The sequence below is a fragment of the Filicampus tigris genome, chromosome 11, assembly GCF_054856515.1.
Source record: "Filicampus tigris isolate MCC_2025a chromosome 11, RoL_Ftig_1.0, whole genome shotgun sequence".
NCBI lineage: Eukaryota > Metazoa > Chordata > Actinopteri > Syngnathiformes > Syngnathidae > Filicampus > Filicampus tigris.
Window position 1 is genome coordinate 11,318,777 of NC_141227.1, and position 23,840 is coordinate 11,342,616.

A 23,840-nucleotide genomic window follows, 5' to 3' on the forward strand; every position below is an offset into this window, starting at 1 on the left:
AGCAGAAGGATGGAGTGTAAACGTGCAGGAGCTTTCAGTCAGCAGTAGTATGAAGTGGTGGTTTATTATCGGCTCTTAATTTATACATTTAAAATACATTGGCATAGCGTTGTGTTGGGGCTGGGGGGGGTGAGCTTCAAGTAAGTGGTGGTTACCCTGGTGGGAGCCAAAATGATTTTGACTGTTTTGTTTCAACTTACTTCCACATTGTTTCAACTGTCAAATTGAACATATAGTTAGTGGTGTGTAATAAAGAGTTTTGGTGACTGCTTTACAATACATCAAACAAACATATTTCCCACACCAGTCTTTAAAATCTTTATTTAAATCTTTTTTCTGATGTCAAAACTGTATTGCTAGTCCCAATGCCATCATTTTTACCATGCCTTTCTGATATTATGGTGGTTTTGAAATAGAGTACTATAACACGCTAAGCAAATTTAATTTTCAAAATGATCTTATTCAAGCATTCCTTGCTTGTATGGTCTCCCCAACTAGCAGATTGCCAAGCACAGCCACTGTAAATGAACATGGGGGGAAAAAAAAAAAGAATTCAAGAGAAAATAATTTATACAACGAAATATACAAAGAGTGACACCCAACTAGCACACTGTGCATACATTTACCTGCTGTATATCCAGCTCAATTTTTCCAGAGTCTGCTTGGTCTAGAGCCTTGAACATTTCTTATTGAAAAAAAAGACAACAAAAATGAAGATGATAACCAACTTTGATAAAGACATCAACTGTGTTTTTGCACGCTTACTGAAGAGCATTTCCACTTTAATGAGACACCCAACAAAGCTGTCAAAGTCGATTGCATAGTGTGCATCAGCATAGCGACCGACAATGGCCTGCAGCACAGCACTGTTGATGTGAAAGCCTGTGGAAGTAAGTCACTTGTCATTGCTTTTTAAAAGCTGTTGAGATCATTGTCAGCGCTTGCAGATTACTTAAGATCCTACAGGGTGTCGCATATAACCCGAGTTAGGTTTCGCAGCCTCTCCCATGCTTGCTTTGTTTCTGTGGCGAGTGAATGAGGTTGACATGCTCCACCCCCGTCTGACCGGCTTATCCAGTTTACTGTTAACTGCTCAACAGCACAAATGAGTCAGAACACTGATGAGCCCATCACACGAAGTCTAAAATAGCTCGGACACATCCGCCACTAACGCAATAAAAAGTGGGTGAGGTGCCTTTTTAATGTCAGCCAAAAGAATGTCCAAGAATATCTAATACCTTGTTAAAGGAGAACGTATGTATACAACAGCGCTAAACAATTTTTTGTCATTGAAATGGGAGAAATTAGGGTACAAAATATATCTCGAAATGTATCACAGGTGTGTGTGTGTGTGTGTGTGTGTGTGTGTGTGTGTGTGTGTGTGTGTGTGTGTGTGTGTGTGTGTGTGTGTGTGTGTATGTATATATATATATATATATATATATATATATATATATATATATATATATATATATATATATATATATATATATATATAAAAAATGCTGTTTTTTCCACATACTCCACCCTTGCATGTTCTGTATTATTTAAGTTTTGGTTTCTTTTTTTTTTTTTTGTAAAGTTCAGATATGCATCATTATATTTTAAAACAAACATGGAATCGGATATCCGATTAGAATCAGGCCTGTTTCAAACGTGGATTACAGTCGGATATGAACTGGAAAGCAGCCAATGCAACTGCACCATACACGCGGACAGATTGGATCTACTCAAGCCTTAAAGCCTTCAACAAAATAGGCTAATACATATGTTTGGAATAAAATAGAGTGATTGACAAGTGATCGATTGATAGCCTACTTAGGTAGAACAGATTTTCAAAATTAAAAACCGGGGACACTACAACTTTGCTGAAAATTAAATATACTGTACAATAAATTCTCACCAGGAACTATCTTTAAAAAAATATAATCGCTAGTCGATATAGTGCCCTGTGTTTTTAGCATTTAGCATATGGTTGACGGTTTAACAGGGCTAAACAAGTCAATGCACTCATTATCCAACCTTTTTGCTCGGCAGATATTGGAAGCTGACTGTGCCGTTGACCACGGCATTTTGACATTATCGTCCATATTTTGAACAGTGGATTTGAATGTAAACGAAATAAGGTGAGACACTCAAATTGTATTTTTGCTAAAGTTGGCTTCAAAACTGAAAAGCCACATTTCAACCGTGGGTTTAAGTGATTAAATGGGGTTGTGTTACCTGTCAAATGTTTTACCTGCTTCAGTGGCAGCACCTCTCATCTCGTGGGAGCTCATGGTGCCAGAGTTGTCTAGGTCATGTTTCCTAAAGATCTCCTATAGAAAGCAAACATTGAGTCATCAAATAAAGATGGTCTTGTTCACCCAAATGACCTCTGCCGGTGAGTGACAATTTTACCAAGTATTTCTGGATTTTGCTCCAAAGTTTGTGGAATTCCAACAGTCCCAGCATGGAGCTTTCATCCTTCTGTAGAATGTTAAGGTCTCGATAAAGCTATTCATATTGCAATAAATATTTTTTTTATAGAGAAAAGAAAAAGGAACCCAACTGTTCACAAGCCACATCTTAGTTTCGACTTCTAAATTGCTGCTTGTCATTGACAGGACATATAAGACTGGATTTACACTGCATGTTTCGTGCCCAATTCTGATTTAATGCATATCCATTCTTTTCTATTTCCATGTACAGGGTCCAGTATATATTAAGTGACATATATCAGATTTGATATGACAATATCAGATATGACTGATGGAAGACATAAAACATGCCAACAGGTCACAGTTTTACTCTGTAGTGGACTAAATTGAAATTGAGTGCTACTTCTATCTATGTTTTAGATTGGAAGTTGGAGATCAATTTGTGTTTTTACGAGTTTTTAAACAATGGCTCCAAATACCCACTCTATTATTAAAATAGTTGTAAATTCTATTCATAATCGATTAGATGTCGATTGATCGCTTCATTTTGACACCTTATCTTGCAGTTGCATTTGCAGATGTCTGTTCCATGCATTTTTTTTTACATTGTCATGACATGTCCGAATTGTGCAGTTCGGAGCCAAAAATCTGAATCGTGTGATTTGAAACATCCATCCATTTTCTGTCTCGCTTAATCCTCATTAGTGTGAGTTGGAGCCTATCCCATCAGACTTTTCTTACTCCATACAATTGCAGCCCAAGAAGGAAGGTAGTACTAAATATACAGTACTGTGAGTTTTGTTTCTAAAACAGGATACATCCAGTAGACTGATGATAAGACGGCCTGTCTCAAGGCTGAAGCCATCCGTCTTGATGTCAGTTCCTGTGAGAAAGTTCCAAGAAAAATCACATTTTACAACCATTAAAAAGTGAAAAAGCTACACGTTGATTAACAAGGTTGTTCTCTTTACTTACTGCGTGAAACCACATTATTCAGAATTTTGACCAATTCAAAGACTGAAACTTCTGTGTCCTGTTAAATAAGAACCTATAATTCAATAATTGATGCAGTTTACAGCTGATTAGGTTTCATTTAACATGTTACCGACTCTGCCAGCTATCTGCTTGAAGAGATACTTGAAATGAGGATCCACATCACTCTCTGATAACTCCTCCTGCTATGACAAGACACAAAATGGAAGTTGATCGTCAATAGGAAGTTAGGAACACTGAAAGTTAAAACACATGTAAGACATTGTTGTGATTCCATGTCATATTTTGTTCAATACCAAAGTAAAATACTTACAGTATTTTAGTAAGAGCTAGGCACTCAATGTTATACAATGGCAAACAATTGAATTATTCTTACCTCGTCTGTTTCAGCACCAATATCCTCTTCCAATGGACTGAAATGGAAATGTTGAGGTGTTTTATATATATATATATATATATATATATATATATATATATATATATATGTATATATATATATATATATATATATATAAAAGACATAAGACTTTTGTCCGCCAGATGGCACTGTAACCCAGCGCTCTGATAAGTCAGTTACCTGGTGGACGCTTGTTTCTCAGAGAACACTCTGAGAACAAAGCTGGCATTCTTGTGAGGATAGAAGGTTGAGGGTACGATGGCATATTCGCCTGGAGGAAGTCTAAAGCGATCGCAAACTTCTCGGGTGTTGACGAAGGTTCTGCTCATGGCCACAGCTCTCTGACCCAGCAAGACATCCGGGCCCAGGTGAACATTGCTACGACCTTTGTACTTGACAGTGACATACAAAACAATTCTTTTTTAATGATGCTCAAGACCAATCTCAGCATTCTCTAATGTTTACATTTTTCCTTGTAATGCGAAAGTAAAGACATACTTTACCTCGTCTGGGACCTGGACAGAAGCAAAAGACTGTTAAAATAATCACTTAAAATATTATGTTTCATGGGTCAGCTACAAATCATTACAATACTTCATAGATTGCAAAGCCAATTGTTTGAAGATCGCGATCGAGTCTTCGCTGCCTGCGTCCATCCTTTTGCATCAGTCCCACTAGAAAGGTGCATCCATCCTCCCCATCCTGAGGATCATCGTCCACATCTCCCAGACGCACCACAAACTGAGGGTTGGATGAGAATGTCGCTGAAGCAAACACACAAGGGCAACACGTCAAACGAAAATCCTTCTACCACTTCAAAAGATTAATGAATGTAATTTATGAATGGCTGGCATCCAGCCCTCAGTGCACTAAAAAAGATGAATTAATTTTAATTTTTTTTTTTTCTATGACAGTACATGATCTCTGTGTTACCAGGGTGATTGCGGCAGCCGCCTGCAGTTGATCCGACCCGCCACATCCCTTCAAACTGGTAGTGGTTCCAGTGGCCAATGTCGTCACTCTTGAGCGTATCGGGAGTCAAGTTGCAAATCTCCAATTTGGTGAACTGTCTGATGAAGTCCAAGTAGGACATCCTGGTAAGAGCAAACAAATTATCTTCATTTTCATCACTTTTTTTTTTTTTTTTTTTTTTAAGTTAAAGAGGAAGTCAAACCAAACATATTTTTTCAAGAATATGTTCTATGCAGGCCCACTCGTTGAAACAAGGCATTCTGATAAATATTGCCTTTGTGGGATAAGAGTTAATCCACCCGTTTTTAGCCATCTCTGGGGGCGGATCATTTTGTCACTTCTGTCAACTGAAAATGACATCACAGTGTCTCAGGACTCAGGTAGTGACCAATCACAGCTCACCTGTTTTCTGAAGCTGAGCCACGATTGGTAGTTATCTAAGCCCTGAAAGACTGTGATGTCATTTTCAATCGACAGAAGTGACAAAATGGCTGCTCACTGAGATGGCTAAAAGCGGTTGGATTTTGCTACTTAACTCATATTCAACAAACGCAGTATTAATCAGAATGCCATATTTCAACTGGTGGGCCTGCACAGAACATATTCTGGAAGAAAAAAAGTTGATTGGGTTGATTTCCACTTTAAATAAATTGCATAAATCTGTATATTCACCAGAACTCTCCATCCTCAGCCACATGGTTGAGTTTGGATTTATCTTCTTCATTGACATACTTCCATTCAGTGGAACTAAATGTGATAAAGAATCATTATTGTGGGGAAAATCCAGACAATATCTGTACTAAGAAAAGATTTGCCCACCCATCACTCCAAGGCCCAGTCCACTCCACCTTCCCCCATGGGTTCCTGATGCGGACCAGCGGAACCAGTGTGCCTCGAAAATGAACCTGGAACCATGAGCAACAGTGTCTACTCATTGGTGGCAAAAAGAGCGCCTCATGCACACTTTAAAGGAGGAAGTTATGTCAAAAATATTCATAAAAAGAATATGTTCTATGCGGCCCCATGGTATTCTGATTAACATTGTGTTTGTGGAATATGAATCAAGTAGCAAAATTAGGGCTCAGTTTGCAAACATGACATGAACAAACTCAGAAAACAGGTGAGCCATGGTAGGTTGTTACCTGAGCCCTGAGCAACTGTGATTTTCAGTTGACAGCAAGTGGCAAAATGGATGAAATGGATGAAACGGGTGGATTTTGCTGCTTAATTCAAATTCCACAATTGGAATATTAATCAGAATGCCATTTTTACCTATAGTTGATAGAACATATTCTTGTGAAAAAAATTCTCTTGACTTGACTTCCCCTTTATATCCAATATAATAAGAACTGTGTCATTCCAAATGTGGTAGCACTCAAATTTGACTAAATTTGAGAATGTGTTCACAATATTGTACGTGTATTATTCCGGTGCATACCTGCAATAAGCAATAATCAGGGGTGTTTATAGCATTTGTGTTGCCAGAAACGCCTCTGAGCGTGATGCACTGCTGTTTCAATATGAATACGTTTTTTGATGATAGTTGAAAGTGCAGTACTGTATATACTGTACCTCTTCTGCACCAGTCACTGAATATGCGTGCCCTTTAACAAGTTTGAGATTTGTAACAGCCTCTGTCTCGTAGGCACTGGTGATCTGAAAGCAGTTGAACATATATATATATATATATATATATATATATATATATATATATATATATATATATATATATATATATGAAAAAAAATATATATATATATATATGAAAAAAAAAAATATATATATATATATATATATATATATATATATATGAAAATATCATTGCGTTGGTCAACAGGCAAATCCACATGAATCAAATTACATCAATACAACAGCCCAGCAGAGAGCCTAGCTTTAGCGCCCGCCGTATAATTTGGAAGAGGTGAGACGTAGGCTTGTCCAAAGTATAGATTTCAGCAATCCCCCCAGTGAAATCCTCAAAACCCTCAATCGTGTTTCCACCCGACAAGGCCTCGTAGCAGCCACATGCTCTGTCAGACACAGGTAGCAAAAACTGTAAGTAACCGTCGTATGAGGTTTTTTTTTTTTGTTTTTGTGATGATACAGAAAGAATCTGTACTTGGCGTAGGCCTTTTCCAGCAGCGCACTCCAAAACTCGGAGCCCTCAGCCGAGTGAACAAACAGCAGTTCTCCATCTTTGGTGGGCAAGCGGTCATCCACCACCACATCCACCCACTCGCCAAACTGCCAGAACTGAAGAGAACAAAATAAAATCATAAAATAAAATATAGAAGGTTTCGTCGGAATCGCCAACGGACACCCGTTTAAAATAAGAGGCCGACCGACCTATAGTATATACTATTTTTTTTACCCCCGGAAAAAAAAAGCGAATGTCGGACAACGCAAGTGTACTACCCACGCTGCAGACGGACGACAAATAAACGGATGCTCAATTTGTTGTAAAGAGTTTACTAGTGAGAGAGTAGTAGAACTCCATTGCTAACCAAAACAGCACTGAAGCATGTAAACAGTCTCTCAGGTGAATTATAGTGTGGAGACTTACAGCATGTTGTAAACAATATCCCTGTCCAGTATTAAAGATGATTACGTCTCTAATTAATGTTCAAGGAGACGCTCATGTAACCACTCAGCAGTGTTTTATGCATCCATGTTCATTTTCTGTGGACCATCAAAACTTTGTTGTGCCCACTCTGCCTTTCCTTGGTTTTATGCAGTTTGCCTGCATTTCTCCATAATAATATAGTTTTTAAAGCCACAATTTCACTTGCATAAAAGTAATACAATATATGAGTAGCGCTGTTTGATATTCCAAAAAGGTTTGTACAAATAAAGGCCTTCCCACGATAGCGACACCTACCCCCATCTGCAAATGAGTGAATAAATGATGCCAGGCAGTACTTGCAAAAATACATAAATTAACACAAATAAAAAGCGTAGTGTATTTCTTTAAAATATCAGCCAACTGTATTATAAACAAAAAATGATTCGTGTGATAACTGATGCGCACCTAACTATATAAAGTTAGGGAAAATATTTGTCAAGCTGTGCTTTTCTTTTGTATATATCTGAGATTGGCTAGCAACCAGTTAAGGATGGACTGGCCCAAACTCAGTCAAGGTAGGCTGCGGCTCTTCGCGACCTGATTGGGGACAAGCCGTATATGGATTGACGTGGCACATATGTGAGTGTTCCTCAAAATGAATGAAAAAAACACAATTCACCACTTCAAACTATCCTCATTAGAAGTAAAAAAACAACAGATGGCTTTTTCTGACCTGGAAGTGAAATATCCCTGCATATCCCTCAGAGAAACTCTGTCCAGGTGGAACCACACGTGCAAGTATCCGCTGATCTAGGGTCAGCGAGGCGATAGCAGCCAGAAGCCAACAGTCACCTGCACAATAAAAACAAATGTTGTACATATGTAGAATGTGATGTGATCACAACTAAAGGTTACATCTATCAAGCCCTTCATGTCACAAAGTCATTCAATTACGGTAATAGTCATCCTCCTTCTTGCCAATTACCTAAAGATCCTTGACAAATGTCTGTTCTTGTGGCTCCATCATTAATGAATGTAGGGTTGGAACATAGCTCCTATAGTACAAAAAAAAGAACAAGTGAATGCCTCCGTTATCTCTCATCTATTTAAGAATGAGACTAATGATATGGCTAAATCATTGCGGTGTTTCGGACATGTCCGTGACAAAATTGGTGTGTGTCCAAACTTAACACCGTTCACACAGTTTATTGTTAAGAAGCTTCCCTTTATGCTTCTCAGTTCTAATTTAACTGCATGCAAATATGCTGAATCATAAACAAATCAACCTGATAGACGACTCAAATTACTGCGTAATGTGTATGCAATCTTGTACAAAAAAAGTATGTCATGGTGTTTCAGGCAATTTCTCTTCCATATATTTAGAAAAGGTTTAGTTTGAAATTAGCAAAGCTACATGATAATATAACAACTACACATAATGTCCATTTTTTATTACTTTTGTAATTTGCAGTGGATTAGAGCTACTTACACTCTTGCATACTCTTTTCTAAATAAGCTATTTTAAAATCCTCACCAACCCCTACAACCATTACGATTCTTAATACTTTTGTGCAGGTGTTCCAAATGAAATGTCGAGTGAGTGAAAGGACCTGGAAGAGTCTTTCTTGGAACGCAAACTCTTAAAGGACAACTCCAAATACTGTTAAGCATATTACCATTCTCTAACAACAGTAAAATCATTTTGTGATTCTATTCTACAGCTTCTTACTGTTGGCCTCTTCCAAACCACTCCTCTGGTCTTGGATGAGTATGGACCCAGTTCATTGTAGCCCAGCGACTTGCACCCAGCCGGAAAGCAGTCGTCCTCAAACAGACGTCCCCTCTCCACACACTGCTGACGGAGACTCTCATAGTCCTGTTGGTGGAACTTCACAGCAGACTGCTTGGTACCAACTCCACGCTTCTTCTCCTGCTGATGGGCAAAGCGACCGGCAATGGAAGTCATTCTCACCAAACAAGCATTGGGCGATTTTCAAAGGATTTGCCTGTTTGTCAGATGATCTTGCAGCTTGGCGTGATTGAGACGTGAATCCAGCCTCTTTATAGCAAGGGGGGTTACTGCTTCAGACAGGGAGGGGCTTCCACTGTGCAGGTGAGGCAAACAAAGCAAACAACAGATCAACACCATAGTATGACCACAACTGGAAGGCAAACAGGGACACACCTAAAGGTAAATTTAGGCAAGTTTTAAAATACATTTAAACTCTCCTACTTTCAGTTCAAATAAAAACAATTTACTTTGTCGCTTTTAATGAAGTCAATATATCACACACTGGTTATGCACCGATATTTTATTGCACATGTATAAAAATATGTATTGGAGGGATTTATTACTTGGAGCTAAATGTTGTGAAAGGGAGGCTTTAAAACATGCAATGAAGCAACAAGTCTAAGGAATAAGGAAGGGATATACTGGAAAAGAAATTGCAACAGCAGGCTGTTTGGACTGTCTGGTCCATGTGAATTTTTTTTCCACGACTGTCAAATTCATGTTAGATAAGACAATGTGTTTCAATGGCTATGGTCAGTTATGTACATGTTCACTGTCACTCCTCCTGCATTTGGACAATCCTGTTTTGACATGTACAGTATATCCTTATTCCGTTTGTACATCCTGAAAGCTAAACACAGCAAAGCTAATCCTTAGTTATACATCCCTTCAAGTTTAAAATAATTTCATTTGCTAATATACAATACTCCACTGTTTTACACGGAAATAAAAATTGAAGTGATTTTGGACCAAATATACTTTGTAGAGACCACATTAACATTACGTATGTTAGTTCATATAAAACACTCAGTCGAATGATGTGTTAAAGTGGAAGTTAAGTCAAAAAATGTTCTTGCGATTCATGTTCGATGCGACGCCACTAGTCTAAACATGGTATTATGATTAATATTGCGTTTGTGAAATATGATTTAAAGCAGTAATCCACCCAAACATATTTTTTTCAAGAATATGTTCTATGCAGGCCCACTAGTTGAAACAAGGCATTCTGCAAAATAATAATGCGTTTGTGGAATAAGAGTTAATCCACCCGTTTTTAGCCGTCTACGGGGGCAGCCATTTTGTCACTTCTGCTGACTGAAAATGACATCACAGTTGCTCAGACGGTTGGGTATTGCGGCCTGTGAGGTTTCGTCTTGTTTAGTACTAATGACTGAAAATGATATCACAGTGCCTTAGGGCTCAGCTTGCTAACAACACATGACAGCCCCCCCCTCCCCCCCGAATAACATTTCTGCACAAGAGTTGGACAACTACATGGTACTAGTGAGTAAAAACAGTGCACTTTTTGACAACTGTGTGCTACTAGTAGAGCCGCCCCCACGTCATACTAGCGCCTCAAGTGTCAGCTTGTGCGTGGCGCTGCGTATGCGACGTGGCCCCTCCTATTGCAGTGCCGGTGTGTGCGTGTATACAGCGTGAGAGGGCTGGACCTGCCCCCTGCCTCCCGAACCGCTAGTCGCCACTTCCCCTATTTTCCACGATTAGTGTCAATCGACTCCCACGGAGGAAACCACGATTCGTTTCTAAAGCGGTGGTGAGTGTTATGTCTTGTTTATTGTCCTTTTGTTGTCATGTAATTGCGTGCATGATTTACGTTTGGATGCGGCTAACGGTGCGCCGGTTTCGCTCATGCTGCAGCTGCGTCTCCTCTAAAGCTCGACATGAATTGGCATATCGAGGGTCGAGCTGTGACGTCACTTTACGTGCTATTGTGTGTTTTTAAGACCGTTTTAATTACTCGGGGCAGTAGGCCGGCACACACAGGCCTTTGAACAGGTGCTCATGACAACAGTCCGAGGCCGAACATGCCTGGCATACTAGATGCTTTTGAATCACAGCGAGCCTGTGAATGCATATAGCCACAATGCTGCAAATGAGAGTGCATGGTAACAGCGTTATTTGGGACTTCCTGTTGAGCATTTCACAAAGGTTGAGGCCCTCTGATGACATCACTTACCACAGAACTGCGTTGATCAGCTATTTGCTGACAATTGTGGATTGGAGGAGTTCTGGAGTTCATCATTAGCCAGAGTAGAGCCACAAGAACATTCCTGCAGCAGAATGGAAGGGCTCAGCAACAGAATAGGGGGTGGGGCCTGGGGTCACAACTCTAGTCTCTATTGCACTGCAAAAATTAATTGAATTAAATTTAAAATTAATCTTGAGATTTTTAAGGCAAACATGCTTGAAGCAAGTTAAGTGCTCTTACACAAAGACTGCTGGGTAAAAGAAACATATTGAAAGATGGAAGAATCTTATTTAGCCTTGATTTGAAATTGGTTGTATGGGATTGCATGCTGCACGTCTTGTCAAAAACATTGCACGTTTGACTCAAAACACAGCTCTTTGCTCCAGTTTCAGGTGACTTTCTCACTCGTTCTCCACATTACCACCATTAGCTCACCACAACTGCCTGGATTGTGTACTGACCACTGCTCATTAGGATTCTGTTGAGTGGTTCGGAGCAGCACAAAAGATGATCTAATGTGAAAGTACTGATTAGGAATCACATTTGTCAGGAGTAACTAATAGACAGCTGCTTGGCCTGTTTGCCTTGTAGCGCTATTATCCTCTCCTTGGAGATTTTTGAACCTCCCCATCACTGATCAGTTAAATGCATTCAAGGAAAAATAAATAAATAAAGCGAGCGTCCATTAGCTAAAGTGCATCGGGGCTGGTTGAAAGCTGCGCCCGCATCTTAAGCAGCTCAGTGCAATCCAAATTACTTAAAGAAAAAGGCATTTTGTCTCAAAATCATCAGTGAATGACACTTCTCTTTTTTTCCTCTTTTTGTGTCGCTCTCCCTCTCAGCCTGTCTGCACATCAGGTATCATGTTACTAACTTCTTTATCATGACGCTTTGTTTCTCCTGTGTGGTCTTGATCTTAGTAGTTTCATTTCATCTGCACATGCCTTTTGAATGTTCCTGCTACGCTGCGTAACTGTTCAATTTCATTGTGAATGATATATACTTTGGAACCGCTAAAGTCGAATACACTGCTTTCCTGGACTCTTGTCAACCTCTGATTCGGGTGGATTTCTAAACAGTTTAACTGCAGTTAATATCTACTTGTCACACTATATGTCACCCCTCTACCTCCAGACTACAAATGAATGGAGCCTACTGCTTAATTTAACCATATTCAACCGCATTACCCAGCGCTAATCTGGAATAATACTGTAGCTTTGCTTGACTTTTGGTTTTCACGAGACAATTCAAGGTTTCCCGTGGAAAACTTGCTAAGCCTGGTGGAAGAGAAGCCAGCCGGCTTCATAATAGATATTTTATTTTAGTCAATGTACTGTATTCACATTATTTACTAGTAGTTGTCACCATATTTTTTTCCAGACGATATATTTACCCAGAAACTGTCACGATGAACGGTAGTATCATTTGTTTGTTGTTGTTTTTTAAAATGTCACTTATGGACTGATAATATTAGTCAGTTCAAGATGGCTTCAAATTCGATCAACATATGATCAGTAAAAAGTAGGACTTCCGCATTCACCCTCTGATGGTTCAGTCAACTTCTGTTAAGTGAACAGCTGATTTTACTCCCTCTGCTGCTGACGTACCACCCCAACAGTTGAGTCACAAGAAACGGCATTCAACGCAATAGAATCTCAATGCATGTACAGTATATAAGCTATTTTTAAACACAATGTCATGTCCCCTTTAAACAAGTAAAAACAATTCATACACAGTGTTATTTTTGTAGACTAAAAAAACTTTTGAAAACAATTCTCAAAGTGGAATTTATCTGTATTTGAAACTTCTCAAAAACCAGTTCTCATTTAAATGCTTTGTCGGCACAAATGTCAAAAGAAGTCAACTAACACTTGGATAACCTCGAGGACATTCTACTTTAGAGGTTCCACTGTAATTTGCAATCGCAAGAATAGAATTTTGTAACAGAACTTCCCTTTTGTGATGCTAAAATGCCTCAGCTTCTTGAGCTACGCCCTGACTTTATGTATCAATCAAATGTTTTTCTACATTCATGCTTGCATAATATGGAGATCTATGTGGATTGAATGCCCCTCAAATATGGTCAGTGTAATATAGGCAAACAGATTCTGTATACAGTAGAAAGAACATGTCAGTACAAGTACTTTGTCCGTATGCTCTTCACACTCGGTGCTCTACCCTCTTGACAAGTGTGTGTCACTGATACTAATAATAGACAGATCAGTACTACACCACCCACTTCCATATTTTTATCTTGCGCTAGTATGAATCCTGTTGGAGGGATATCTGCAACCATAAACGCCAACAGGCTGCGAGCAGAAGGCATGGGCTCCCATGGGCAGGCGGTGCAGTTCTCCAACCAGGACTATGAGGCACTGAAGCAACAGTGCATTGAGTCGGGCTGCCTTTTCGAAGACCCCTGTTTCCCCGCTGAACCCCCGTCGCTTGGCTTCAAGGAGCTCGCTCCCTACTCTGCAAAAACCAGAGATGTGGAGTGGATGAGACCCACGGTAAGGACACTGAAACAAAATTCAAATGTTCTCTTGCCACATAACATTACCTTAAAGTGGAAGTTCACGCAAACATTTTTTTTCAGGAATATGTTCTATGCAAGCCCACTTGTTGAAACGGGGCATTCTGATAAATATTGCGTTTGTGGAATAAGTGTTAATCCACTCGTTTTTACCCATCTCTGGGGGCGGCCATTTTGTCTTTTGTCGACTGAAAACGACATCACAACTGCTCACAACGACCAATCACGGCTCAGATCCAGAAAACAGGTCAGCCGTGATTGGTCGTTATGAGCAGTTGTGATGTCATTTTCAGTCGACAGAAGACAAAAAGGCCACCCCCAGAGATAGCTAAAAATGAGTGCATTTTGCTGCTTAACTTTTATTCCACAAATGCAAAATTAATCAGAATGCCGTGTTTCAACTAGTGGGCCTGCTGGGAACATATTCTTGAAAAAAATATGTTTGGGTTGACTTCTGCTTTAAATGGATTACATACAGTACACTATGCTCTGGCTTGCTTTATTTTAATGTATCATTCCACTGCTTTTTACATTGGAACATGATTGTTTTGATGAACAGCTTAGGTCTCAACCAATTGGAGTACAAACATTCAATTTTCATTTCCCTCATTAGATTCATTGGTTTGCATACAGTACCCTATGCACTCGTCTTTTTGTAATGGCTCATTTAACCACATTTTTTTAATGGAACATGATTGTTTTGTTAAACAACTGAACTGTGAGTCTTATGAGCAATTAGAGGATGGTTGGTTGGGGTATCTTGCGGTCTTTTCTCCCAATGCATTTGCTAATGAGGGTTCCATTCCATTTAGGAGAAGCTGGTTCCCATAACCTTTGCATTGTTATGAAATGTGTTGTTAAATTGATTTTTTCCCTCAATGAGTGTATTTTTAGATAATTAGATATGTTGTGTACAGTCTTAGGAACGGTTCTGAGGTACAGTACATGACAAAAGTCTAGCATAAGGGCAAGTCACACTGAATACTTGCAGAGCACTAAATGCTAATTTTAACATTAATGTGTGTTTTAATAGTATTTTAGTATGATATTCGGCTAAAGTGACTGGGAGATCACTATTTGGTCATTGTTAAACCGGCTGATCTAATTATGTACGGTACTGGACATCTGTTTTACTTCACAAATTTATAAATGTTGACCTCTCTGATTAACTTCTCATATAACTTGTACATCAGCCATGACTGTTTGTGGTGGTGACAGGAATGTAAACATAGCAAACAGCATATCAGTGACATGATTTTTTTAACGTTTGAAAATGCAGACGGAAACGGACAAGTTGCGGCAGGGGGTTGTTTGACCGCTTCAGCTGTCCGCATTCTCCCCCACATTGTGGACATTTGTTTACATGATTAGTCCCTCGGAGCCTAGATGCAAGAATAGTCTGTGTGCATGATCGTAATCCATATAGACTGGTGTGATTTCTATTTTAATTAGCATACGGAATTAATTTCTGAATGTGGATTTGCGCTCCCTAAGCCATATGGGGGTTTTTTTCCACTAAGGAACTGGTGAATCAGCCTCAATTCATTGTTGGTGGTGCCACCAGGACGGACATCTGTCAAGGAGCACTCGGTGAGTACACTTTGGTCTATTTACCTGCCAAAATCTAATGATAAGATGACTAAATGACCTCTTGCTAGCTTCACAATTAACATTCCCTGATGATTTTTCTATGTAGTGGCTGACAGTAGTGGTGTAGCAGGATTTGACCTCCAGGGGTATTCTGCCTATCAGAATGTCAGGCATAATAATCCTTATTAGTGTTTTTACTTGGAGTCATTCATTCTAATAATAATAATAATCATCATCATAATAATAATATTAATAATCATAATGGCGATAATGATGATGATGATGATAGTCGTATTATTATAGGTGGCACTGTAGCCGACTGGTTCGCACAACCAGCTCACAGTTCAGAGGTTGTGGGTTTATGCATGGTAGGTTAATTGAAGACTCTGAATTGTCCGCAGACGTGAATGTTTGTTTGTCAATATGTGGCCTGCAATTGGCAGGCGACCAGTTCAGGGTGTACCCCGCCGCTCGCCTAAAGTAACTCGGATGGCTCCACCACACCCACGAGTTGGCAACTATTACAATGTTATGTTAAAAAATAATCAAATTAGTAAAATGTCATATTGATGTGTAGAATATTTCAGTGGAATTAATCCACACATCCATTATATCCTCATCATGGTTGCCAGTAACTGGAGCCGAGCTGTTTTCGAGCGATAGGCTGGCTATATCCTGGACTGATAAACAACCATTCTGTATATAGACAACCAGTGACACTCACATTCATGTCTGGGCAATTCAAAGCATTCAATTAACCTAGGAAGCATATTTGGGGGAATGTTTTTATGTACCGGCACTATATGTAATAACGGTAAAGCCTGCAATAATTCCCCTCCATAAACTTTTTTTAATTATTGAAAGAAAAATTCAGTGAATATGCAAATCTGTAGGGGCCGTAGTGCGAGTATGCGGGGTACACGGTGCTGAAATAATAATGATCTTGTCTTAATATACTCAGAAATTTAATTAGTTGAATGAAGCTATTTTTCTGTTTTGTAAATGGAAACGGGGGCCTTTATTTGTTCTGCCTATCACTGTACATCGCAGGCATACAAAGTAGATGAACAAAGATCATTAGTAGTCAATAAATACATTTCTGACCAATTAAATGAAATTGTATACTTACGGCACAGTGTTTGCAGTTGGACTGAGTGGTGTGTCTGACCATTTATAAAAGAGGACTACAGTGCTTACATTATGCTGGCCAAATAATATCTATACTGACATATTCTAATGGTCAATTTGAGAAAAAATTGATTAAAACACATATTGCTTGTGTACTGCTAAAAATGGTCTCCAGAGGACCATGGTTGAGAGTGTGTCAGTGGGCCCATACTGTATGGTGGACACTCTGGAATCCTCTGCTTCCGGCCATTCTGCTTCTGTACCTTCAAAAAAAAAAAAAAAGATGAAACATCAAAAGTAGTTCATATCCATCTCCTCTTACCTGCCTTTCCACTCATGCTCAAATCCTTCCTCCATTGTAGGATCCTACTGGCTCATTACCTGAAACTAGAACATTAAAATAATATTTACTTTACATGTTCTGATTCAGGCGACTGCTGGCTCTTGGCAGCCATTGCTTCTCTCACCCTGAACGAGAAGCTGCTTCATCGGGTTGTCCCACATGGCCAGTCCTTTGATGATAGCTACGCTGGAATTTTCCACTTTCAGGTGCTTTTAAAGACGCATTCTGATTTATGCAAGATCGTCATGCCATTTTGACTGATGATGTAATTGTTATTATGTTTTAGTTCTGGCAGTTTGGCGAATGGGTAGATGTCGTCATAGATGACCGACTCCCTGTCAAAGATGGCGAGCTGATGTTTGTGCATTCTGCTGAGGGCAATGAATTCTGGAGTGCACTGATGGAGAAGGCTTATGCTAAGTAGGTAGTTTAGAAGGCTGCACAGTATCTGACTTTAAATTATTCAGCGGAGTGCATGTTCTGTAAGAGCAAAGTGTAAATCTTCAACACATTAGGAAGTGCTGCAGTTTCCCGTCAATGTTGCTGAAGAGTGAGTGTATATTTTTTTTTTCTTGTGTTGTGTCCATCAGGCTGAATGGAACCTACGAGGCTCTGTCTGGAGGAAGTACCACTGAAGGTTTCGAGGACTTCACAGGCGGCGTGTCGGAGAGTTACGAACTCAACAAAGCTCCCAGAGATCTGTACAAGATCATCGGCAAAGCTCTGGACAGAGGCTCCTTGCTGGGCTGCTCCATTGATGTAAGTGCTCAACTCCATCATGTTACTGCATTTCAAAAAACTGAAAAGTTGGACAATTGACTCAGTAGAACAAGAATTCTTTCTCAAATGTCCCCATGATGCAGTAGTGACATCATGAAACAATATTAGTGTGCGCACAAGGACTTATAGTCTCTAAAAGACTTGTGGTTGAACTCAAACTTAAAATTCTAGATGTACTATATGACTATAGTATCTCACCATGAAGTAATTCAGTCAGATGTATTTTAAACACGGGGGTGGAATGGTACGGTCACTGAAAACCCAAAGACCATTTACCAAAAATTCTCATGTCCACCAAAATGGTTTGTTATTTTGATGGGACTGCTGACAAATAAAGTGGAAGTCAACCCAAACATAATTTTTTTTCAGAATATGTTCTATGCAGGCTCGCTAGTCTAAACACAGCTTTCTGATTAAAATTGCGTGTGTGGAATATCAGAAATCCACCCGTTTTTAGCTAGCTCCGGGGGCGGCCATTTTGTCACTTCTGTCGACTGAAGATGACATTGAAGTTGCTCAGTTGCTTTTCACAAATAATTTCCAAGACTGCATCGTGGAGTGAGTTTAATTACTGCACCGTAATGCCGCCACACGAGATTTGTTTACAGCACTACTGTTTAATCCTCCATCCAAAGATTTCATACTGAAAAGGTATGTGTCATTTTTTATTACAGATAACCAGTGCTTTTGACATGGAGGCTGTAACCTTCAAGAAGCTGGTGAAAGGCCACGCCTATTCAGTCACTGGGCTGAAGGAGGTACGTGGGAGTGGGACACTTTTGGGCAGCCACAGTCATTACATTTATTGTTGAACACATGTCTGTGTGATGTAGTTGGATTACCATGGCAGACTGGAGCGTCTAATCCGAATTCGTAATCCTTGGGGTCAAGTGGAGTGGACCGGTGCCTGGAGTGACAAGTGAGTCTAATGAGTATACCTAATGTCAGCCTACGGAAAAACTTCCGTGTTAATGTTGTCCCATTCCGCGGGTCGGTAATCAAATAAAGTAAAATCTGACGCTGCATTCTTGCTCTTTATAGTTCCTCAGAATGGGAGCAAGTTGATCCATCCGAACGAGATGAAGTGCATCTGCAGATGGAAGATGGAGAGTTCTGGTATGTGTGGCAGGTGCCGCAATGATTTTGCATTAGTTCAATGATGAATATGGAACAATGGAAAAGTCAAGTCTTGTAAACAAACCAAATTAAAGATTAAATTGGGGTATGGCCCATCTTACCATACTTGGATGCATAAATCTAAATGGATTTACTGTGAGGCAGTAAATAATGTATAGTATCCATCCGTTCAATTTCTATAATGCTTGCTCTATTAGGGATGTGGGGAGCTATCGTAGTTGACTTTGGGAAAGAGGCGGGGAGTATATGCTGGACTGGTTTCCAGCCAAACACTGGGCACATACAGAAAACCAACCTTTTACCCTTACATTGACTATTGACAATTTAGTCTTCAATTAGGTTAATCAATATGGGAGGAAGCTAATGAGAATAAGTACTGTAGAAAGTGGACGTATGGAAAGATTGGCAGTAATCATATTGATGTGTAATCATGTATATATCATAAAAATAGTGTGTCAGAGTTCAGTGTTGTTACATGTCGAGCTTTGTTTCTAGGCTATACTAAGCTATGACGTCCTCTAAATTGTTTTTGTATTGAATCCTCTGACAGAAGAAGTTAATTCCATTATCAATGCACTTATTGCTCTTTGAATTCCATCTTTTCCTTTCCATCCAGGATGGCCTTCAGTGAGTTCCTGAGGCAGTTTTCCCGACTTGAAATCTGCAACCTGACTGCCGACGCGCTGAAGGAGGACACTCTCAGCTACTGGAACACCATCAAGTTCCACGGCACATGGAGGAGGGGCAGCACTGCTGGAGGCTGCAGGAACAATCCCAGTGAGTCCTGATCTGACAGAAGCAGTTTTTCTGAACATCCAGGAAACAAGTCTGAAACAGAAATGCATCAATGTTTTTAGACACATTCTGGATCAACCCTCAGTATAAGATCACCTTGCTTGAGGAGGATGACGACCCCGACGATGACGAGGTCGCTTGTAGTTTCTTGGTAGCGCTGATGCAGAAGGACCGCCGCAGATATCGCCGACATGGTCAGGATATGCACACCATTGGCTTTGCGCTATATGAGGTGAGAGCGAAGACGAGTTATGTTCCTGAATCTACTGTTAACTCTTGCTTATTTTATGAATGTTTTTGTCTTTTGTATTCTTGCAGATCCCGGAGGAGGTAAGCAGTGCATCACACACTGACATGGTTTAGAGCACTAGACATGTTTTTGTTGGTGCAATATTTAATAATGCCAGTTTTTGCATTATGCTGCACTCACCAGACACTTTATTAGGAACACTTGCACAATCCATTGAAATCCAATACAAGAGTTGCATTACAAATTCTGCCTTTGCAAAGAGTAACACTGCCAACTACAACCATGATTAATAAACAAATGCTTATTTTGGTCATTTTAGCTGCAGTACATTATATAGATTAGAGGAGCAAATTATTAACCACAATTATAAACACAGTGTTAAAACCGTAAGAAGTCATCAGCTTCAGTCAAAACTGAGCATTATCTTAACACAGTAGAGGCAGAATTTTTGACACAGCTTATGAGTTAGGGTTCATTCATATTGCTGCACGAAAAACAGAAAAATCCATCCATAATAACTACATTTGAAAATCATTCTTCAACCATTATTTGAATAAAATGGCCAACAGTTTGATTGTTTTCCTACTGCTCTCAGTTTAAAGGCTGCCAGAATGTCCACCTGAAGAAGAATTTCTTTCTGAGCAATCAATCGTGCGCTCGCTCTGAGACTTTCATTAACCTGCGGGAGGTGAGCACACGGCTACGTCTACCTCCTGGAGAGTACCTCATCGTCCCCTCCACCTTTGAGCCCGGTAAAGAGGCTGACTTTGTCCTCCGAGTCTTCACTGAGAAGCAATCAGAAACAGAGTAAGTGTATTTTTTCACATTTGGTATTGTTGAATGGTGTTATTTTAAGGGTCATAAGAACATGTAAAAGCCAACAGTGATGTCATTGTTTAATTGCAGAGAACTGGACGATGAAATCTCTGCTGATTTAGGAGAAGAGGTATGTTCAAACACATGAGTTATGTGGAAGAAATCAGAACATATCTGTCGATAAATAACCTGTAATATGATTTACCCTCCCTATAGGAAGAATTAACTGAAAATGACATTGATGATTCCTTCAAGTCCATGTTTGCCCAACTAGCAGGAGAGGTAGGCTGTGGAAAACTCACACATTCAAGGATCCATATCTGGTCAATTAAATTTAAGCCCCGCCTAGAACAGTTTTATACCTCCTAGCCGATCACAGAAGATAAGTAGGTAATGATAATGATGAAAATGTTCTAACATAATTAAAGAAAATTACATCATTATTAGAAATTGAATGAAAATGTATTTCAATGAATGCCCTCTAAGTACATTTGTAGAAATTATGCATTTAACTTGAAAATAATGTAAAACATTTTTAAGTCAATTTTTTGTCACGCAGGACATGGAGATTTCCATTCGGGAGCTGAAGACCATTCTGAACAGAGTCGTCTCACGCCGTGAGTTTTGTTTATTCATAATGATAGATTGGTAGCTGCTGGAATGCTGACATGTTAGTATGCCTCTAGTGTAAATGCAGTCTATTTCCTGAATGGCCTCTCCTATGGGTGTCTGTGTAACTCCATTTATGGTGTACTCTCAGATAAAGATCTGAAGACGGACGGCTTTAGTTTGGAATCCTGCAGAACTATGGTCAACCTTATGGATGTATCCTCTTGCCTTATTAGAATTTTTTAATGCAATATAGTACTATAATTGTGTCATATTTTGCAATATATTGGTTGCCAGAGCTGGGCAGTCCGTCCCTGGGCCGGACCGGTCGGACCCTCCGGCCCGGCCGGATGCACATTTTTGGGGCGGAGAGGTGGGGGGTGACATATTTTTAAAAAAATGGCTGGACTAAGCATGGCCGGAAGTGGATTTTAGTCCGGCCCACTAATCAATTCGTGTGACGTGCTCGCGAGGCGGCCACCAAATTTCATCTCAGCCTACTCGGTGAAAGGCTTCTTTTTAGGGTTCTTTCAAAACAACTTGTGTCCGGGAGTGCTGTGTAGTGGTTTGCTTGCATGCTTTTATTTTGACGGCCGGGAAGTGTGATGGAGGGGAAGTGTGGAAAATAAGCAACTCGTTAAATGCGTGCAGACTTGTCGTCTGTTGGACCCAAATAATTATACAATACGACAAAACCAACCCCAGGGCTCGCAATGGAAGTTAGTGCACGCAGCTGGGTAAGTACGTGAGTAAGTGGTGCATTTGAAGCGTGTCCACAGCGGGTTTGACTAGTAAGTTAGCCATCTAATTGTCTTTAAATAAACCTATTCCGTTAGCATCTCTCCCACGGGCATCATGCATGTTTTTTTTGGGTGGGGGCGGGGGTCGGAATGGGGCGGGGGCCGACAATGTTTATGAATATGGCCGTCGGGTCGTGGCCGGAAGGGTACCCAGATCAAGGGTGGAGGGTCGCAGCCGGAATGGCAAAAAAGGGTCAAGTGCCCAGCTCTGTTGGTTGCTGAGTTAAACACCGTGACAAAATTCTAATCAGAAGGATGGAAGTGCTCGTTTGGGAGTGGTGGAGTTCCAGGTTCTTTGGAATAAGATCCGAAAGTGGCTGGTAAGTGAGTGAAATGTCTGAGGTGCATTACAAGCATTTTAACCAAACTCAACATGTCTTCACTTTGCTTGCAGCTTGTTTTTAGACAGTTTGACCTTGACAAGTCAGGTGCCATGAGTTCCTATGAGATGCGTCTTGCTGTGGAGGCAGCAGGTAGAAATGCTCTCCATTTTGTTGCATTTAAATAATAGTTAACAAGTGACAATCTACCCTTAAGTATTTGTTATCCTTTGAAGGTTTTAAACTAAACAACAAACTGAACGAGATTCTGGTGGCCCGGTATGCAGAGAATGAGATGATCGACTTTGATAACTTTATCTGCTGCTTGGTCAAGCTTGAGGCCATGTTCAGTGAGTACTCTTCCCGTTGCTGTCATTTTGTGTTTAACTTTTCCCATCAACTGTTCATGGCCAGTAACATGAAAACTGCATTATTTTACACAGGGTCTTTCCTGCAGTTTGACAAAGAGTCATCGGGAGTGGCTGAATTGACTCTCATAGAAGTGAGTTCTGTTTAATTTGTGAATTGCAAACCTTTCCATCTAACCTTCCCCACTCCATGACTCTTCTTTTCTCTTTGCTAGTGGCTTTACCTAACCATGTGTGGTTGAAGAGGACTCTGTACCAAGTGAAGGACGGACGGCGGCAGCCGGTAGACTGCCATGATTGTTTGAACGCTCAGCCTTGATAATCCTGTAACATTTCCCACTCTAGTGTACCCAAAGTAGCAAAGGAGCAGTATACACACATTGAAAAGTACATCCAGGCCAAGCATCTGCACTAAAAAGTTGTAAAACTATGCAAACCTAAAGTATGCAGCTATCACTCCCGCATGAGAATATGCGTAACCACAGAATGGCAAGTTTTTGCATGGTGATATTTCTGTATTTTAGGTTGGCTGTCTCTAAAGGTCCTATTACAATATTTTGCAACGAAAACATTTGTTAAAGTAGTGATTTAAAATATGTTTTTACTAATAATCACATTGACAACAGTGTTTTCCTTTTTTGTATAACTTTTATTAAAAAGATAGTGTGAATTCAATTTTGCAATACAGACTTGAGCATATGACACATTTTTTAACTTTTATTTTACTGTGCTGTTAGAAATAAGTAGCAGATCTATGTGGGGTTTCATCCCAAGCTTTTACTTTGCACTGAAATTTTAGTTGAAGGAAGCTGCTAGCAAAAATGCCTCCCACTGAAAAACACTGTTGCTAACATTTACAGGGATCACAATATTGGAATGCCTTATACATGTACTTAGCTTTAAACAGCTAAATTAAAATGTGCCAGTTTTGTTTTGTGTTCAGAATGTGTGTTGTGCCTTCAATAAATAATGACATTAACATCCTTAGTTTTTTTTGTTCATTGTGTGTTCATAACATTAAGTTA

The 23,840-nt window shown here is 39.8% G+C and overlaps 2 protein-coding genes across 2 annotated transcripts; one reads left to right on the top strand and one right to left on the bottom strand.

Moving 5' to 3' along the window:
• Positions 1 to 136: 136 nt before the first annotated feature.
• Positions 137 to 11,431, bottom strand: LOC147139730 (calpain-2 catalytic subunit-like). Its single transcript, XM_086044455.1, has 22 exons — positions 11,335 to 11,431; positions 9,075 to 9,450; positions 8,331 to 8,400; positions 8,079 to 8,197; positions 6,902 to 7,035; positions 6,644 to 6,812; positions 6,355 to 6,438; positions 5,602 to 5,687; positions 5,455 to 5,529; positions 4,744 to 4,904; positions 4,405 to 4,574; positions 4,314 to 4,325; positions 3,991 to 4,202; positions 3,790 to 3,826; positions 3,530 to 3,595; positions 3,396 to 3,453; positions 3,239 to 3,303; positions 2,401 to 2,469; positions 2,240 to 2,318; positions 766 to 882; positions 627 to 685; positions 137 to 518 (listed from the first exon to the last, which is right to left on the bottom strand). Exons 2-22 carry the CDS (start codon positions 9,309 to 9,311, stop codon positions 495 to 497), a joined length of 2,103 nt encoding a protein of 700 aa, XP_085900581.1. The 5' UTR covers positions 9,312 to 9,450; positions 11,335 to 11,431; the 3' UTR covers positions 137 to 494.
• Positions 10,674 to 23,802, top strand: LOC147139731 (calpain-1 catalytic subunit-like). The gene is made up of 22 exons (XM_086044452.1): positions 10,674 to 10,911; positions 13,610 to 13,856; positions 15,400 to 15,469; positions 17,028 to 17,146; positions 17,227 to 17,360; positions 17,531 to 17,699; positions 18,395 to 18,478; positions 18,554 to 18,639; positions 18,762 to 18,836; positions 19,474 to 19,634; positions 19,715 to 19,884; positions 19,971 to 19,982; positions 20,498 to 20,709; positions 20,809 to 20,848; positions 20,935 to 21,000; positions 21,278 to 21,335; positions 21,479 to 21,543; positions 22,379 to 22,447; positions 22,522 to 22,600; positions 22,684 to 22,797; positions 22,891 to 22,949; positions 23,031 to 23,802. The coding sequence occupies exons 2-22, from the start codon at positions 13,611 to 13,613 to the stop codon at positions 23,055 to 23,057; spliced, it is 2,115 nt and encodes a 704-aa protein (XP_085900578.1). The 5' UTR covers positions 10,674 to 10,911; position 13,610; the 3' UTR covers positions 23,058 to 23,802.
• Positions 23,803 to 23,840: the final 38 nt, after the last annotated feature.